The sequence below is a fragment of the Leiobunum rupestre genome, chromosome 5 (assembly GCF_980474605.1).
Source record: "Leiobunum rupestre chromosome 5, qqLeiRupe1.1.hap1, whole genome shotgun sequence".
In the NCBI taxonomy this organism is placed as follows: Eukaryota; Metazoa; Arthropoda; class Arachnida; order Opiliones; family Sclerosomatidae; genus Leiobunum; species Leiobunum rupestre.
The window spans coordinates 24,352,417-24,371,887 of NC_143388.1; the positions used below are offsets into that span (position 1 = coordinate 24,352,417).

General features: G+C 37.2%; 2 protein-coding genes across 5 annotated transcripts; one reads left to right on the forward strand and one right to left on the reverse strand.

Moving 5' to 3' along the window:
• Positions 1–10,931: 10,931 nt before the first annotated feature.
• LOC149943904 (cyclin-dependent kinase 2-interacting protein) lies at positions 10,932–11,964 on the forward strand. The gene has a single exon (XM_090174428.1). It carries the CDS (start codon positions 10,992–10,994, stop codon positions 11,565–11,567), a length of 576 nt encoding a protein of 191 aa, XP_090030554.1. The 5' UTR covers positions 10,932–10,991; the 3' UTR covers positions 11,568–11,964.
• A 77-nt stretch (positions 11,965–12,041) lies between these two features.
• l(3)76BDm (trafficking protein particle complex subunit 8 homolog l(3)76BDm) lies at positions 12,042–19,175 on the reverse strand. 4 transcript variants are annotated; one of them, XM_090174425.1, is made up of 24 exons: positions 19,157–19,175; positions 18,632–18,827; positions 18,368–18,559; positions 18,223–18,312; positions 17,982–18,147; positions 17,766–17,916; positions 17,639–17,702; positions 17,500–17,582; positions 17,253–17,435; positions 16,814–17,178; positions 16,478–16,754; positions 16,232–16,417; positions 16,044–16,155; positions 15,071–15,256; positions 14,867–15,006; positions 14,418–14,801; positions 13,750–14,165; positions 13,552–13,690; positions 13,320–13,488; positions 13,211–13,263; positions 12,861–13,148; positions 12,687–12,802; positions 12,531–12,620; positions 12,042–12,466 (listed from the first exon to the last, which is right to left on the reverse strand). In XM_090174425.1, the coding sequence occupies exons 2-24, from the start codon at positions 18,786–18,788 to the stop codon at positions 12,214–12,216; spliced, it is 4,260 nt and encodes a 1,419-aa protein (XP_090030551.1). In that variant the 5' UTR covers positions 18,789–18,827; positions 19,157–19,175; the 3' UTR covers positions 12,042–12,213. The 4 variants fall into 4 exon arrangements, with proteins under 4 accessions (XP_090030551.1, XP_090030552.1, XP_090030553.1 ...); XM_090174426.1 differs by lacking the exon at positions 19,157–19,175 and adding an exon at positions 19,048–19,150 and having other exon boundaries at positions 17,500–17,579; XM_090174427.1 differs by lacking the exon at positions 19,157–19,175 and adding an exon at positions 19,048–19,150 and having other exon boundaries at positions 15,071–15,241.
• Positions 19,176–19,471: the final 296 nt, after the last annotated feature.

Here is a 19,471-nt window from a genome sequence, read left to right on the forward strand (position 1 = left end):
AAAAACTATTGATCGTAATATTGAAAATGATAATGTGAAATTTTTTTAAACTGAAAAACAATTTCCATTGACCACTTTTTTGTTTTAATGGGATTATGGGGCCCCAAAATGTCCAGCCAACGTGCAATAAAAGGTACAGTGGCATACTTATGAGAAATTATGTTACATATGCATGTAGTATAGGTTTTTTGGCTTATAAAATGACATTAGAACATTTTATATGAGACCAGTTCAATAATTCATAAGCTAGGTGGTCACTGGTCATAAGGACCAGTTCAATAATTCATAAGCTAGGTGGTCACTGGTCATAAGGACCAGTTCAATAATTCATAAGCTAGGTGGTCACTGGTCATAAGGACCAGTTCCATAATTCTTAAGCTAGGGGGTCACTGGTCACAAGGACCAGTTTAATAATTAATAATCTAAGGGGTCACGGGTCATAAGGACCAGAGACCGTCTATCTAGACACGGCCAACTTAGATCACGCGTACCGCGCTTTAGCGGCCCCGTCAATCGCATGAATTTAACGTGTATATATTTTCCCACCAGGGTTTCGCTACGACCAAAATTTAACGTTAGTCAGATAGGAAAAATCCACAAAAAAACCATTATTTTTAAAAAAAATTTAAAAAACATTGAATTAAACCGAATGTAGGTTAATATTTAACTAATAGTATAATATTTTTTAATGATTCTAATTTTTTAACGGTGTTTATAAATTATAAAAGAGTTAAACAGAAACCAAGAACATCTTCAGGATGCTGCCAGCAACATAGTATTATTGTTTAATTTAGAATATAAAATTTAATTGAAAATAGAAAAAATTTACACATGGATGAGTATTGATTTTAAAAACCTTTAATTATTAAGGTTGTCGAAAAACATAGGAGCTTTCGAGCTCGTTGCTCTATATCAACTGAGTGAATTTTAATTTTACAATTGTTGCCTCGGTTCAAACAGCACATGCGCAGGATTTACAAGATATATATATATTTTTATTTTTACCGTAATTTTTTCAACTTTTATTTGTATTTTTTCGTTTCATTTTTTTTTTATTTTGATTTTTTTATCATTTTTTGGTTTTCTATATAATTCTACCCCATTCTTTCAGGTCGATATTTTGACCGTCGTCAAGGTTTAAATTACCCTGTTTTTTGATAAACGCACTTTCTTTAAATAACCTTTTATACCAGTCATTTTCTTTACAAACAATTTTCGAATCCTCCCATTTTATTTCGTGCCCTCTAGTGTTCCAAATATGTTTGGCGATCCCATTATACATATTTCCATCTTTTACATTTTTTAAATGTTCTTTTTTTCTAATTAATAGGTTTCGTTTAGTTTGGCTGACGTAGTTCATTCCACAATGCACAATCACACGGAATGTTATGTTTTTAGACAACTTTAATAATTAAAGGTTTTTAAAATCAATACTCATCCATGTGTAAATTTTTTCTATTTTCAATTAAATTTTAAATTTTAAGTTATATCTCAACCATGGAAAATAATAATTTTTGTATATATTATTGTTTAATACTTGAAACACATGTAAATAAATAAATAAAACAAAAAGTGAAAAGAAGATTCACTGTAACTCCAGGGTAAATATATTACTTTAACATTTTTTATTAAATAATATTAAGTTAAAATATATAATATAATAAGCGCAATAAATTATAATTTTAGGTTTCAACAAGTTTTAAGCTTTCGTCTTTTTAAACCTAGAATAATATTGTATATTTAGTAAGGGCCGGTTTGTAATTTTACCTGACTGAAATTTTTTTCCATAATAAAGGTACAAACCTGAACAGTGTAAACTTTTTACCCTAAAACGTTTTATTCGCCTGTTCTCGCAGTAGCGGCGCTAAGGTTTTTTCATAGGTGGGCTAATTATTTGGTGGCCCCTAAGAATTTTGTGGCCCTTAGCGGGAACCTTGGATTGACCATATTTAGCAAAAATGGTGAAATCCAAATAACTCCAGATTTTGCAGGAAGCGAGAAGCAAGGTCGTTTTATTGTTGCGGCTCTCGTCGCGTTTTCTGGACCCCCTACTGATCTTGTATCCGACCTGGAGGGGACACGTGCATGCCTGGGATATTTCCTTAAATTCCCTTAAGCCCTTTTCTTTTCAACTTTCTCTCAATTTCCGCTCCCTACTATCTTTTTGAGTAAACGAATTGATTTTGAAAGATTTTTTCCCAGAAAAACGTTTCTTGGCAATAAAACAAATTTCTAGAGATAAAGAAAATTCTTAAATTAAAATATGTGGCCTCTTAATTATAAACATGTGGCCCTTTTAATATAAATATGTGGCCCCTCTCAGAAATGCAGGGGGGCTAAAGCCCACTTCAGCCCACCCTTAGCGACGCTACTGTGTTCTCGGGGTAAGATTTACCCTGTCCCGAATTTTGTTCGCTTGTTCCAGAGCTGAAAGGTTACACTTTTTACTCCTCCTCGAAAGGAGGTGTCATAGAAATCTTATACTCCTACCTAGAATGCTCCCGTCTACGGGAGAACCTGACGCCAAGACATTTTGTAGCAACGACTAATGATTATATAGTCTTTGCTTAAGCTTCAGCCAATCAGCGGCTATTCATTGACTACGGCCAGACTTGGAAATAGTGATATTTTTTACGGGGGACCTGCGGGCTCCCGACCCCCCTTAAGTTTATTTTTATTGAGAGCCACTGGCCCAAGCGGGGGGGGGGGATTAGGGGAAAAATTTAAAATTAGGTAGGGAAAATTGGAAAAAAAAATTGGTTACGTTACTTACATAACATTTATTAACTTTAAAACAAGCAAGTATATTATAATATCACACATAGTCATTTGTAACGCTAGATCCCGCTCTCGTATAGGGTACAAATCATGTTCCAGAAATTTCCGTAAAATGTTTAATAAATATTTTTTAATTAAATTGGGAGCCCCGGTAGCCCGCAACCCCCGTTCGAATGATTTATTTTAAGAGCCCACTTATTTTTATTAAGACTTAAGAGCCATTGGCCCCAAGACTCCCGCTAATTCCAAGTCTGACTACGGCAAGCCGCTAGCGCCATAACCATTGAGTTGGGAATAAATAGAGGTACAACCAAAGACTATATAAGCTAGTCTTTGGGTACAACTAAATCTGGCTGGCGCGGGACCAATTTCGTTCAATAAGAAGACTTTATCAACTTTATCGTCCTACCGTGGCGGCATCTGTCTCTAGTGGTGGAAACTATATTGCAATTTAATTTTTTCGCGAATCTGACGCGAAATTGAAATGTATGATTACTCGTAACAAACAAACCTTTGAAGTTGTTTAAAAATAATCTTATTCTGTCAACACGATCCTTTTTAACTCAAGTTACGGTGAGTTAGCTAATAATTATTTATTTTTAGCCATATAACTTTACAAAATATAGATAGCGCTACCGCCAAATTATAAAGATGAATTTCGTACAGTCTTTTCAAACAGGTCCCGCGTAACCATGGCAAACGAAATTCTAGCAGTATTATTCCCAATTCAATGGCCATAACATGGCGGTTAAAAATAGTAGAAGCTCCAAGGAGCTATCCTCCTAGGAAGCTCAGACGATTTTTAGTTCCACATCGAGATATATATATATCGAAGTGGGACTATTGCTATGGACGGATTGTCGTTAAGTGTTGTGTGTTTGTTTGTTTGTTTGGTGTGGAAAGCAACGACACGGCAGATGGCGCTGCGAAAATAATTTGAAGTTTTGGTGAAACCGGGATTTGAACTCACAGTCAAAATCTCCGAATAATGACGCCTTTATGCTCTCGGCCACTGGAAGCTTCCCAAAATTTGTTCGGAACTTCTACTGTATTCTCGTTAGTTTTAGCGGCGTGGGGGGAGTTGGCTAGTTAAGTTGTCGAAATTCTCGTCCGTTTTTACGCCTTATTTTACGTATATTTTCCGAATCTGCTCCGATCAAGTTTATCGTGTTCCATTTCCTGCTCTCGGGTGCTCCGAGATCGCCCAAAACCGATTTGCTGATTTCGATAGATCAACGGATCGGAGCAAATTTTTGCGTGTTCCTTTTAGATTTTTTTGGCCAAATAGGCAGACCAAGACGCGAAAATTTAAATTACTAGCAGACGAAAAACAACTAAGCGCGGAAATATTTTAATGGAATGTTCAATTTGCGGTTTTACTCTAGTCGATTGGGGCGAGATCTATGACGTCAGAGACAGACTCGGAGCGAATCTCGAGCAATCAAATGGAAACGCTATTACTATAATTTTTAAGCAGGAGACAATGGCTCTCGCACGAGCTGTCTTACCGATAGATAGCGCCTTATAAGGATAGCCTGCAGAAATTTACGCGTTTTTGCTAGCTGTCACCTCCGTATTCACTCCCTTTGAAATATTTTATCTAGACCTTTATATACGTTTCTATATCTATGGTCTCTGTAAGGACCTTGTTTCCAAGGCTGCTCACTAGTCAGGCTGAAAAAATATCCTGATGTCCAACCAAAGATACTATAATTATCTTTGGTCCAACCAAAGATAATATATAACTACGTACCCTAGATTCGAAATCACGGCGTTTCTCGATAGCGCGTTTTCTGTTGAGGCTCTTATTGAATTCGCACCGGAAGTTCGGAAAAATCGGGCTCCATAGCAGGGTGGGAAATAAGGAATTTCAAGAGATAACCTGTTGTATTTATGATGTTGTAAGATGAATAACATTCAATTACAAGTTAAAATACACTTTATTATTCTAAGTATTAAAAGGTTAAAATTGAGGTACTAAATTTGCCATTACTTGCCCGGTCAGGGTCTGAATCAAGAGAGACCTCTGTACTTCTTCCTAACTTGTTCCCACCCCTCATGCGCCCCCTAGTGCTCGCAAGAGTAACTAATTTTACCTATACACTTCAGTACCTTCCCCATAGAAGAAAAGTTAGTTGCTAGGTTACAATTATTATTTCACTTTTGACTAAACTTATTTGCTCGTAACAAAGTCTTTCAATTTGGCTGGTTTCTGTGTAACCCTCCTTGACCTGCTAGGTTTGGGAACTTCGTCCTTTGATTGCGTCGTGTTTGATTGCTCTTCCGGAATCTCTTGGTTCGTTGACTGCTTAGGAATTTCTTGGTTTGTTGATTGCTCAGGAATCTCTTGGTTCTGCTGCGTGTGTCCATGTTGGGCCTTAGGAGTGGTGAAATCTAGGTGAATTTGGATGGTTCGATCTCGTTTGGGTTCTGGAGTTGCCATCTGCTCTGCTGCTACTTGTTGTTCCACTGGTGGGGGGGGGTGTAGCAGTCGGTGTCGTTTGCGGATGGACTGCTGGTTGTGCGATTTGCCTATTTGGTTGAATTGCTGCAAAACAATTTTGTTTATTTGTTTGAGGAGGAATTGTCATTGCTTTCATGGGTTGTGCATTTCCTGGATTGAGAGTTTGTTTCTTGCTAGACTCTTTTGGTGGTTTAAGTCGTATTTGGTTCCGATGTCTCCTACAGTTGCCTTTATCAGTTATAATTTCAAACATCATGTTTCCCTGTAGCTTCTTAATAGTACCGTTTATCCATTTGGGACCTTTTCCAAAATTTAGAACTGATACTTCATTGTTAATTTGAAAAGATGGATGACATTCAGGGTATTTGCTATCCTCACTTCCTTCTTGTGAGATATTCTTAGAAAGTTTAAATAATTTCGGATTACATGTGTCCAACTTAGTCAAAATGTTCCTACCAAACATAGCTTCAGCAGGGGACTTTCCAGAGTTATTTGGGGTCCGACGATAATTCATCACGATTCTGGAAATTCTTTCTTCTAGAGTGCCCTTGTGAAAATTGTATAAACCCTCATCGATTAGTTGAGTTTCTTCGGCTTGACCACCATTTATCTTTCTCAAGCTAGATTTAACTGTTCGTACGCTCCGCTCTGCCTGTCCGTTTGAAGCTGGGTGGTAAGGAGCGGTTGTCAAGTGTTGAATACCATTCAGACGAGTGAACTCGGCAAAATCTTTGCTTGTAAAACAAGTGCCGTTGTCGGTCACCAGAGTGGGCATTATGCCAAATCTTGAAATGTGGGCACGTAAGTTTTGTGTTACAAGAGCTGTTGATGTCGTATTCGTGATATCGACTTCCATCCATTTGGTGAAGGAAGCGACCGTGATAAGAAGATATTTGTTTTCGACTGGTCCTGCGAAATCGCAGTGAACTCTTTTCCAAGGACCGTCTGCCTTTGGCCATTCTTGATATTTAGCTGCAGGTAGTGTTGCATTTTCTTGACAACTTCTGCATTCACGGGCCTTGTTTTCAAGATCTTTATCAATCCCTGGCCACCAGACTTTTGATCGGGCCATTGCTTTCATTGCCACGATTCCCTGATGGGAACTATGTAGTTCTCGGATTAGGTTTTGTCTGTATTTCGGAGGAATTATTATTCTGTTGCCTATTAGCATGATGCTGTCAATGTTGGAAAGTTCTGTTTGTCTCTTATAATACGTCATCAACTCTTTCGTAACTCTGTTCTTGTTTGGCCAGCCGTCTCTCATGAATTTCCATACTTCTTTGAGAGTTGGATCTGATTTTGTGGCTTCAGCTAATGCTTGAGTGGATATCGGTGAATGTTCCATGGAATTGACGAGGAATACGTATTCTCCCGGTATAGGTGTTGCAGTTCCCTCCTTAATCGGTAAGGGCAGTCTACTTAGCGCATCAGCATTTGCATTGTTCTTTCCTTTCTTGTGATGTATTTCATATTGATAAGCTGAAAGAATGATCGCCCACCTTTGCAATCTGGCAGCTGCCATAGCTGGTATCTGTTTGTCAGGTGCGAAAAGATGTACTAGCGGTTGATGATCGGTATATAAGTAGAACTTCCGTCCATAAATATAGTCTTTGAATTTTATAACGCCAAATATAATGGCTAAGGCTTCTCGGTCTAGTTGGGAGTAATTTCTCTCGGCTGGGGTCAGTGTTCGAGATGCGAAAGCTATCGGTTTTTCTACTCCATTCTCCAAGTGAGATATCACCGCTCCCACGCCTCTCGGTGATGCATCACATGCCAAATATACGTCCTTGGTAAGATCATAATGCACCAAAATGTTGGAGTCTTTAATGGATTGTTTGGCATGATTGAAAGCTTGACGATGTTTATCTTCCCAGGACCACTGTGTCGTCTTCTCAAGTAATTCATATAACGGTGCCAATTTTGTTGATGTATTTGGAATAAATTTCGCGTAATACATTAAGAGACCAATGAAGGACCGTAGTTGTTCCAAATTATCCGGTTCCGCTGCTTGCATTATAGCCGTCATTTTCCCAGCCTGGGGATGAATACCAGCCGCATCCAAAACATGTCCCAGAAATTCCACGGATTCTTGTAGGAAACAACATTTTTCTTTCTTCAACTTCAATCCATTTTCCAAAAGAATTTTCAAAACGCCATCTATTAGTTGTAGAAGGTCTTCTTTCGTTCGCCCTCCCAACAAGATATCATCTTGGAAAGGTGATACACGTTGTTTGTTCCGAAATATCGTTTCTATATGGCGTTGGAAAAGAGCTGAAGCGGAAGCAATTCCAAAAGGTAATCTATTGTATCTATATAGACCCAAAGGCGTGTTGATTACCGTGATTTCTCTGGAGTCCTTATGTAATACAATCTGATTATATGCATCCCGTAAGTCAAAATACTTGCATCCGGCTAAAGTGGCAAAAATGTCTTGCGTCTTTGGCAATGGATAGATAGCCGTATCTATGGAAGGATTTGCAGTGGTCTTAAAATCTCCACAGATTCGTACTTTGGCCTGGCTGTTGCGGCTTCATAACCGTGACTATTGGAGATGCATACTGTGAGTGGTCTACACTCTCGATGATGTTTAAGGATTCCATTCTTCGAAGTTCCTTCTCCACAATTTCTTTCTACGCATAAGGAATTGTGCGGGCCTTACAAAATTTTGGTGTATGGTGGTCTTTTATGGCCAACTTCACTTCTACGTTCTTTAATCTTCCCAACCCTGGTGAGAATAATTCGTCATATTTTCTGAGAATATTCTCCAAAGTTTCTTGTGGTATCTAGTGGTTTTTCCCACTGTCCCTATCTAGTGGTTTGATGGGGTCACTGGAGCTCTTGAGGGGCTCCACACCCGGCGTTCGGTGTCGCGGGGCTCTTGGGGGCGGTCCACACCCGGTTTGCTGGGTCACTGGAGTCCTCGAGGAGGTGTCTCGTGATCGGGGCGCTGGGTCACTGGAACCTCGGGGGTGTTCCATACTTGGCATTCAATATCCTACTGGGGAGGATTTGTGTGGTGGAAGAGGAAGTCACTCTAGTCCTCAGCTGTGCGAGGGTGGGAATTAGGGCAGCCCATGGTGTCGCCTTTTGTTGGGCCATGATGAGGGCGTTTGTTTGCCATATGTGAGCCTGTCTTTATGGCTGTCTCACTGGCCGAACGTTTGTTTCGCAAAGTGCATTTTTGTCCGGCATGACTCTTTGTCTTGTGTGCCGCCGTAGTGCCCAGCGGAACGGCGGGGTACAAATACATAACCTTATGTGGTGGAATTGCAATATTGTGCACAGTTTCACCATTCTCGAATATCATTGGTAATATATCAAGTGTGGAATAAAGCCATTTTCTTCCGCATAGACTTTCTTGATTTATGTCACTGATGATTAAGAGAGGTAACGTTTCCTCTTTGTTGCCATAATGTACGTGAATCCGATCCTTCCCCAAAACATTGAGGTGTTCACCCGTGACTGACCGTAATATTTTTGAAAATGGTTCTATTTTTGGTATCCGAGGAATACGATGGAATGTCTCTTCCGATATAATGGTGTGTCCTGATCCGGAATCAATTTCAAAAGAAAAGGCATGCCCATTAAGCTGGCATATGACCTTTTTAGGTGATGGAGCATCGTCGTCATTAAGCTGTTGCTGATTGAGTCCAGTTGTGACTTGGTGGACAGGATATCCATTTATTGGAACATATCTTTCCTCGTCCTGAACATAGTTGGTACGGTAATTCTTCCGTTTGTTTTTGTGGTATGAAGAAGTCCTTTCAACATTTTTAACCGTTGGGAAGACGCTCTGCAAGCGGCTTGTATATGACCTTTTTTTCCACACGCGTGACATGTAGCGTCGATAAAAGGGCATTTAGAATTTACATGATCCATTCGCTTACATCTCGTACATTCAGTCTGACTCCTTTGAGCTTGCGCGTTTGAAGTTTTAACTGCGTTGACTTTTGACGTTGCCTCATGTTGAGTATGTGTCCTCATTTGTTGGGCATTGTGTTTTGCTGTTTCGATCTTCTGAACCAGATCAATTGCTACTTGCAATTTTATGTCATCGCTTTCTTCTGTTAGTCGTTGTTGCATGTCCTCGTTGTTGATGCCACAAACGAGCTGGTGCATAATCATTTCATCGAAGTGTTTGCCAAAACCACAATGAGCTGATAAACGCTTTAGTTCCGCAACGTACTCCGCTACTGTTTCGTCATTTTGTCGATAACGTCGATTGAATTTCAATCTTTCCAATATCCTAGAAGGTTTGGGATTGAAGTGTTTGTCGAATAAGGCTGCCAAGGCCTCATACTCAGTTTCTAATACAGTTTTCGGATATACCAAACTGTTTAATAGGGTTAGAGTAGGTGCTGGTAATACTGTCAGCAAAACAGCTCTCTTTTCTTCTTCTTTCACTTTATTGATTATAAAATGGGCGTCTAAACGTTGTTTATATTGTGACCATGGCTCTGTGTCTTGATGAAAGTCCGGTAATTTTCCCATTGTGGAGGAATTCGAAATCCTTGTTGCGTCTGCCAGGTCTCTTGTTGAGCGTAATTAATGTAATTGCTTGTTGCTCTGTTAGAAACGGCCGCCGTGGATGTTGACTTAATTTCTGTTTTCTTAGTTACTTAGTTGTTACCTCGTGGCCTTCCACTCTCCTTGAGGCTTAGGAAAGTCGTGCACTGTGTCCGCGGTCCGTTAGGCTTAGCACGCGGACCTTTGTTGTCCTCGTGGGTTCCGTCGGAAAATCCTTATTGCGCGGAAAAGAATTTTCGTAGAACTATTCCCGTCGCCATTGTTGTATTTATGATGTTGTAAGATTATACTCACCTTTAGTTTTCTTTCGTTTAGAAACATTTTTAGAGCTATAGGCATGATCCATTATTGTTTTAAAACCATAGAACGCAAAAATATCTGGTATCTTGAAAACCGCGAGTCAAAAACAACGGCGTAATTTTCACTAAAACTTTACGTTTTAACTATATGTCGGTAGCCCTGCCAGCTCCATAGAGGCCATTTTTTTCGACTTCCGCCGGGAACTCAGTAAGAGCCTGCGTTACGTTCAAGGAGCTTGATTTCCAATCTAGGGTACGTAGTTATATTATCTTTGGTCCAACCAAGGATCCTTGGTCCAGCCCAACGGGGTCTCGATCGAGAAACGGTTTGAAAGAATTTTTGGATTGCCTCCAAAATTCGTCTGTTGCTGACGTCACCCAGATGGATCTCATCTCAGTGACGTCACGAAGTTGGTTAGCAACGAAGTTACCAACCTTAGCCCTTAGCAACCACAGCGTATCGAGACAACCTTGGCTGCGTTCAACAACTATCAACGGAGAAAAACCGTTGAGTTATCGTTGAGTTCTTTTAATCAACGCTACGTCACAAAAATCTAAAAGTTGTTGTACGATTTATAGTTCGCTGACTTAACGAACAAAATATCGTCTGCTACCCCTCCTTTAACTTTGTCGAATGACGTCACGACACCGATGAGCAACGGAAAAACCATCTCGCTCAGCCGATGTTTCCGCTGAGTCTCCGATGATCAACATGACGTCAAAACCGGAAGTCAAAAAACCCGTTCAGCAAAAAACCGCTGACCGTTGAGCTCAGCGCTGAGCTTTTTTAGAGTTGTTGAACGCAGCCCTTTTATAGCCTAAAATTTACTAACCTTGGGTCCAGCGACTCCAGATGGACTAATGCCATCTTGACAGCGTTGTCTGCTAATTCGTCTGCTCTAACAAAGGTTAGTTTTATCATGTCGCGAAATACAATTAACACCCCGAAACAAGGTAATTTAACCGGAATTCCCAGGAAATTAAAGGATTCTTGCGCCGACTTACATAATACAGTTCATAAATGGAATAAATTAACTATAAATGGGCTCATTTTACTTCGCAAAATCGCATCGATCAAGCTTAACGTGCTAGCTAATCAACAGCAAACAAATAACTTGCCAGAAGAACTTCTTCCACTTACCGACCAACTTATTGAAATATGTAAACAACAATCCAATTTGGTATCAAAAATGGGCACTATTACAACCCAACTAGGTAAAGCTAGTGAACTGCAGGAAGCTAAAAGATTTGAAAAACCAATATTCCAAACCTGGCCAATTGAAAAATTTTATATTGTTTCTAAAACAATTACCAAATCATACGAAAAAGAACTTGCGGTGAAGAAAGATATAATAACAGATTTTGCGCATCAGGATAATGATAAATCATTCACATTTATGTCATCCTTATGGTCTTGGCAAGTGTATATTCCCGAATCTCAGAACCTGCTATTAGAAAGCATGTTACTCGAGACAGGATTTCATGAAGCATTATAACAAATAATAGACCTTTTTGAAAAACATTAAATCGATTTCTTTAATTTTAAATACAATGACTAACAAAACTTTATACCTATAAACAATATACGTACAGTTAAATAACTGTACCGATTCTGTTTTTGAAGTGCGAATCACATTCAGACCTAATGATATGATAAAAATAATACATAGCGTAATTCTAAGGAAATAGTTTTCATATAATTTTAGACCCATAATTATTATCTCTTTACAAGTATATCAAAGTCTTTCAGATGTGTTGTGTAATATTTGTATTTAGGCAAAATATATTTTTATGTTGACCGATTTGAAAATTAAGCTTAATTTTAAATAGTAATGTAAAATCGGGTTAAAAATTAAATAATTTATCTCCCCCAAACTATTAATAAAACATTAAATGGGTACATTTATAATTAAGTTTTTTGTGAAAAACCAAATTAATGTAAATCCTCCCACTAAACATTGAAATCTCAGTGAAAAACTGTTGAAATATTGACCCAAGTACATTATCATACCTCCAATGACCAACAGTTCTGTAATTTTTCAAAACAGCATTTATCATAATAAAAGAAATTAACTAGGTCTTTTATTTAAAATTAAATCTAGGAAAGAACTTAAACAGTTCTGATCGAAACTAAATATATACCTAACTCAAATTTACTTCATTAATGATTACTAAACTAGGCGCCAACTGTTCTTGAAGAATGAAGTCTGTGGTAGAATTTGATAATCGAGCAAAAACGCGCACCGCAGATAAATTGTAGGTCCCTGGAAGGCTAAAAATGGCACGCAACGAGATGGTAAACGACGCGGAAGGCTGTAGAGTGGTGATGTACTTGGTCAATCCTGACCAGTTAAACTGAGCAACTTGCCAAGAGTCCATAGAGTATTGAGACAGGCTGAGGGGGAAATGAATGCTTATAGCATCCCTAATTTTTACCTATATTTAAGAGACTTGTTTACCTTTCATCATCCTTTCCTAAATTTACTTCCACTTTTACAGACTTATTGCAGCAATTGGTTAAGACTAGCTGAACTGGAACTATTGCTAATCTTATGGGACAAATTTTAATTAATGTAATTAAATGGGGAAAATTTAATACTATCATCAACACTAACCTCCGTTTCTTGAAATTATGGTCTACTTGCATTTTATGGACAAAAACACACTTGACTAACTTCTCCGCTAACGATATTGCGTAGGCCTCATTTGTTACTTGCGGATTCAAAATTGGCTATTATATAAAAATAATATATTAAATAATTAAGAAACAATTGAAATTAATGTCTTACTAATAAAGGCGTTGATATTGGTGTGAAAGGTGTAAGTTGTTCCACGGTAACGTGATGTTGGCCCATAACCACAAAAAACTTATCATCCCGTTGAACGGTAGCTTTCCATAAGACAGTTAATGTTAAATTGACTGCTACGCTGGCTTCCAAAATATCCCATTCCGGGTTTGGCTGAGGCATTTCCTTATAGAGATTTGTCGAAGCTTCGTTTTCTACTGCTAATGGGGCCAGCCCATGAAGCAAGGAACGAAAGCAGAAGTCGGAACAAGGAGCTGAGCTACTTTCAACCTAATTTACAATTATACGGGAATTAAAACCATAATAAAAAAAATTATATCAAATTTACATACCACGGTTCTTTCAAATGGTATTAGAGAAAAAACCATAACATCTTGACTAGCAACTGTATGAACAAGTACATGAGTAAAAGGAAGATTAATTTTAAGCAAATAAAATTACCAGTGTTTTTGGCGGTGAAAGGTAAAACATGAAAATTTATATTAAACGACTCTGATGGCTTCAAATGCACTGAACCACTGGAACTGGGCTCAATCGCTTTAATCCACCAATTTTGGCTGGCTCCGTTAACTTGAACAATACTTAAATCAGTGGAACTCGGATTTTGATCCTTAATAATTATAAATAATTTAAATTTTAAGAAAGGAAATTTTTTTTTTCCAGTTTAATTTACTTTTAATATATTTTCACACTGCAAGGATCCTATTAAGTGGCTATAATTTTCACCCTGAGCGAAACTTCTCCTAACTGTCGCTTTTAGGGAAACGGATGGTGTTGTAGTTAACTCGAATGTATGTTGTAATAAACGATACCTGATAAAATTTCATTAATTTTGGTAGAAAATAGTTTTAGAACATACGTAATTACGTACCTAAGCTTGCTGACCATTTGTGGTGAACTTTCATAATAAAATAGTAGATCTATATTATGATAGCCAGGTTCGTCGGGTCCTCGTATCCATAAGGGTACTGTGATTGACCCTCCTGGTTCTAAGCTGATAGAATTTCCGTTATGCAGTAAAAGTTCTGTTACTCGCGTAATGTTTTTAGATTCAACCATAACTGGTGAGGTAGAGCTATTTCCGTTACTAGTGGAACGCACAGCGTATCCCAAGTGAGAATATGACTCTGTCTCTTCCGCTCCGTAAGTTCCGAAAGTAAAAATATCTGGCATTGGCGAAGCTACTATTAAGCGCTGCAAGGAACACTGTCCAATATTTGTAAATTGAACATTTACTAATTTTACTTCTCCGCACAATAAATTCGATGTGATGTCAAAGAATTTGGCCTGAAAAAAGAATCATTTAGTTTGGTTCTATTAATAGGATTTAGTTTTATTTCTGACACAAACTATAAGGCTGAGTGAGCATGCCATTGAGACAAAAATGTTATTCTTTGGCACCAGACATCTAATTATCAGTTTAATTAAAAAGTTCAAAAAATTTATACAAAAGATACGCAGCTCAAGGCAATCTTTTTTAACCCTTGAAATAAATCACACTCACTCAGCCAATAATTATTTGCAATAAAAAAATTAAACCTGTAGTTTTGGCATGTGATTAATAATTACAGCCTCCAATCTATAATCAGGGCCATAAACTACGCTAGTTTTCTCTAATTTAGTGTTGTTCAAACGTGGCCCTTTCACTTCGAGTGACAATTTTCCTCTGACTGAAGTTGATAAACTTGTTGGTCTCACAGTTTTATTCATATCTTCATTTGACAGAGTAGAAGAAGAATCACTGTTAACTGTGGGATTCTGCGATGTGATAGTTTGGGATTGCAAGGTAAAGGCCACGGCTGTTACTTTCAAGCTTCCAATTTGTTTTGGCCTTAGTATTAAATGAACCTTCTTTTCTTGTAAGCCCTCAAATTTAATTTCTGGTTGAATTTCAGTGTCAATAATTTCGTTTAATAATGCGGTCTGAAAAATTTTATTTGGTTAAAATTGCATTAAAAAATATTATATTTTATTTATAGGAAACTTACTTTTCCAGTAAGGCTTTCATTACTAATTGGTTGGCTGATGGTGCCAATTTCCGGCAAAAATTCCCACACTAAGTGAACATTTGTTAGTGCAATTGGAACTAATAAAGGATTTTGAATGATTAACTCTACGCATAAAGGTTCTGTAACATAAATGCTCGAGTTAGATAAAAATCAATAAAGTTACAAAATGTTTCTTGTATATACCTTCAACGACAATGTTAGGCTTTGACAAATTATTTGTTTTATTGGAGAGGCAATTTAGATGAGGTTTCATCAGAATTCCTTTGTGGTCGGTGACGTAGTTGAACGCCAGCTCCTCTAGCTTGACCCAAGTGGCGTTTCTCTCGTCTCCAATTGAAAAGGAGCCAGTGTCGACTAAAATGAAGTTATCTGAAAGTATTACAAATCATACGTCCAACTAAAGTGCCATGAGCGAACAAAGGAGGCAACAAACCAAAACGAGTAACTAGAAAACAATGTGCATTTGCAACGATAATAACTACAAATAAACTAAAACAAAATAAAACTTTAGCAAATTATGAATATTAAGCGTAAACTATAAACCAAACTTAAAAACAATGTTTTGCACCATTTTGTGTTAAAAAAAATGGTGTGAAAATAAAACCAGAATTGGCTACAGCCAAAGTATGAAATATTCTGCTATAGAAGAGAAGCTTTCATCTAGGTCAGATAAATCAAACTTATACCCTGCAGGCTTGATGCAGCTATTAATGGGAGTGAGTTTTCCGCCGATAAGGCTGAAAATTACTAAGAAAAGCACTGAAATTATAAAAATAAGACCGCTTTTACTTAACAAACTTTTCCTGATGTAATGATTTCATATAGTCAGTGATGACAAATTTCCCTCTTACTATTTTATTAACAAATACATTTTGACAAATCACCATGGGAAAGCAAAGGTAGATGTATCAAGCAAATAATTATTTCCATACAGGCAGATGGATACTTCTCTTATAAGCGATATTATATACTTTTGCTACAACTATACACGTAAAGAAAGCCATTTGAAATTGAGACAAAACCATTTTCTATACTTTAAAAGACTTTCTGAACACTGTACATAGTAGCACATAGACTGCATGTGGCTTACTGACACTAAATTAGCGTATTTATATGCTTCAGCGTTGTTTATACAAATAAAAATAAGTTTTCTTACCGGTAGCTGGTTCTGAAGGTCGCCCAAGTAGTACTTTAGTAGCTTGGCAGTTGACAACTGGTACTGGAAGGATTGGTAAGGTTTTATCATCAGATTTATCCGCTAAGTGTTGCTGAAAAATAAACAATCTTTAATTAATAAATTGTCAGAGAAATGTGAGAGTTTTGAAAATGTTTAGAAGAACTTACTCTAAGCACAAACAAATACTCCTTAAGGTATGTTCCTTGTTGAACAGCTGTTTGTTGCTTCCGAGACACTAGAAGACTGTAAAAAGCCTCACAAGCTTGCTCGATTAGTTTCAAATTAACAGATTGTCGCCCGATTGTGAAGTAAATGTGATCACTAGCTAAATACCACTGCCTATTCTGATAAACCTAAAATAAAGAGTGAGATATTACCCAAAAATTGGTGCTTAAAATTTAAATTTAACATACCTCCAGGGCTTGCTGATAACACCTAAGGGCGTGTTTACGTTGTCCAGCCTTGCTGAAACGATGCCCAGCAAGAATTATGTGAAAGGCGTACTTCCTAAGCATTCTGGGTTTGGAATGTAAGAAGCATAGAGAGGCTTGCTCCAGTAATAGAGCACTGAGTAGGTCCGAATCTTCACTGGTCATTCTTATAAAAAGTTGAGCTGCTTCCGAATACATTCCTTTACTTTTCAAAGTTTCAGTACTCAGTAATGTTGTTCTGGTTGCAAATTGAGATTGCCTATAATAGAGATTCAATTTATTTTAACTATAATTTTAAATAAATTCCAATATGCTTACTTGGAAGAGTTTAAGTAAGTCGTGATCGCGTTATCCAAATAGTGGTAAGGAAACTGTCTTTGGCTACCCTTGCCCTGAAGGAATATTGAAAAAGCAGCCATTTCCAATGCTCCAGCATAGTGAATCCATGCTTGATCACTGCCAAACTCTTTTTTCGCACTATGATACGCTTGATAGGCAACTTCATACATTTGAAACAGGAAAGCAATGTCTCCCAATTTCCGCACTTGTAATTCAGGAGCATCTTGGCTGTAGACCACTGAATTGGCTGAATTCCCTGGTGCTGGTTGACCAGGTTTATTGCTGCCAAACCATTTTTTAGTGGCACTAAAGATAGAGCGGTGCAGACCCTTCCGATTCATTACCTACAACAGGAAAGGCTTATAAATTCAACATTTTTTAATCATTTATAGAAAAGATTTGGTTATAGGTTATGTACCTGGTCATTCAGTATTCTGGTTTGTCTTTCAGCATATGGTATCAAACATTGGGTGAAAAACTCGTGAATAAAAACTTTGATACGATCACGATCACTAGATGTAAGGAAACGACCATGATGCTTTCCGTAATTGCTTTCTTTAGCTTGTTTAGAAGCTAAAATCCAGTCTTCCTCAATCGTACCCTAAAATTATAAGATTTTAATTCTAATAAATGCTTATTGAGATAAACCTTTATCAAATTTATACCTTAACATCAGGTGGTGACAAACTTTCAAAATTATTTGTAGAGAGAGGATGGAATACACCTTCAGATATGGGTGGATTTTCTACTAAAATAAATTACGCTAAGAACCTTGCAATTTACAAGAAAAGTTTCAAATCTTACCAACAACTTCTTGGAAATGATTAGTTTCAACATTGTCAACAATGGATTTACTTGTTTCCATCGCCTATAGTAAAATAAACATGGGAAAAAAATTGGTTTAAATAAACTAAAGATAAAACTTCTTTACATTATGATCTGAAGGAGGGGTTAAAAACTGATTCCAAGGATCAGGCAGTAACACATGGTTTTCATCATTTGCTAGCCCAGAGTTTATTTGTAAAAGATGACACTGAGAGCCTCCATACAAGTTTTTGATACTCTGATATGATGCCTCCGCCCTGAAACCACCAAAAGCAGAAAAACTAAGTTTCAGCAATTTGCAGAGTTCTAAGACTTGGCTTACTTGCTTAAATCTTCAACAGCTACGTCATGAATGAGCACAAAGTATTTACAAATGTTTGGGCAAAACCACTTTGTAGAGGCATTTTGCTGGTGAATAAGTTGTTCCTGAACTAGCTCGTGTAACTGCGACACTGGATCTGGGTGACTTGAAGAAACTACATATATACCTGTAAAGAAAACATTGTTACATAACATCCCAATATATATTAATTACGAAGTACTTAGTAAATAGTTAAACATACAGCCTATAAACCTATTAGTGAATTCATGTTCTGTAGGATAAAAGACTTGAAAAAATACATTTCGATAAGCTTCAAACCACGGTGTTGTTTCTATTAAAAAAAAGTAATTAAAAACAAACCAGTATACTGACGAATGAATACTTACTGCAATATTTTAATGTGTAAGGCTGAGCTGTCAGTGTGTTTTTTAGCCCAGTTTCACCTTGAATATTTGTCACAGTGTCACTTAACATTTTTTTAGTGAGGGCCGGTGTATAAGGTTGACTTTTAATATCTTTGATGATAATTCTGGCATTTCTGAGTGTATAGCTTACTAATGATAAATCTCGAATGGACACTAGACAGATATAAGGATTGTGAAAGAAGGCAAATTACTTTTTAAATCCATTCACAGAGAGACAATTCTTACCTTCGCTGCTGAGTCTACAGAATGGTTGAACAAGCTCAACAAAGGAAAGATTATTCTTCCTACAAATTGCGTCTGCCTCATCGCTGCAGAGAACAGCCAATACAGGGGAGAAGACGTCTTGAATCAATTCTTCTGGAGACTGCTTACACACAGCCATATCTTTTGTTTCGTAGTCTTGTTATCGCATGATTATACACTAAATACACAAGTAAATATTAAAATTTTAACTGCTATAATTCCTCAAAATTTTGAACAACGGAAAATTATTAAAATACAATTAAGCAAAAATAAACTAAGTAAAACCTATTAAAGAGTAAAACCGCATTTTTGAGAAGCCAAGGCCTATAACTGTCACGATAAATATTACTAGGTAAGCGATTACAACAAATAAATATATTTGTTAAATAGAAACTTACTATAAACTTTAAGGAACTATAGCGTAATATTTTAGTGGTTTGATAACTTAATAACGTATCATAACAAATTTAAACTAACATTTGTAAACAAGTTATCGTCACCACCGACCTTAAAAATCCACCATTTTCTTATTAGAGACCCTTAACTGAAACCGGAAGTTCTGTTCGTAAAGAAGTTGTCACTTCCTCAGAGGTATCCATAGTGATGGAACTCAAAAAGTCAAAACAATTTCATATGTAAATTTTTTTCTTTTGATTTTCTTGCAAAATATCGATTCTGAAAGGCAGTGTAAGAAATTTTTGTTCCCTGCATTTTGGTAAACTCGCTTCCCTAAGTTACGTCATAAAGTCGTCTGTTACACCGTATTTTCTTAAAAGATGCAAGTGAAGGACTACGGATCAGACGACGTTATGTTCCTTCCTT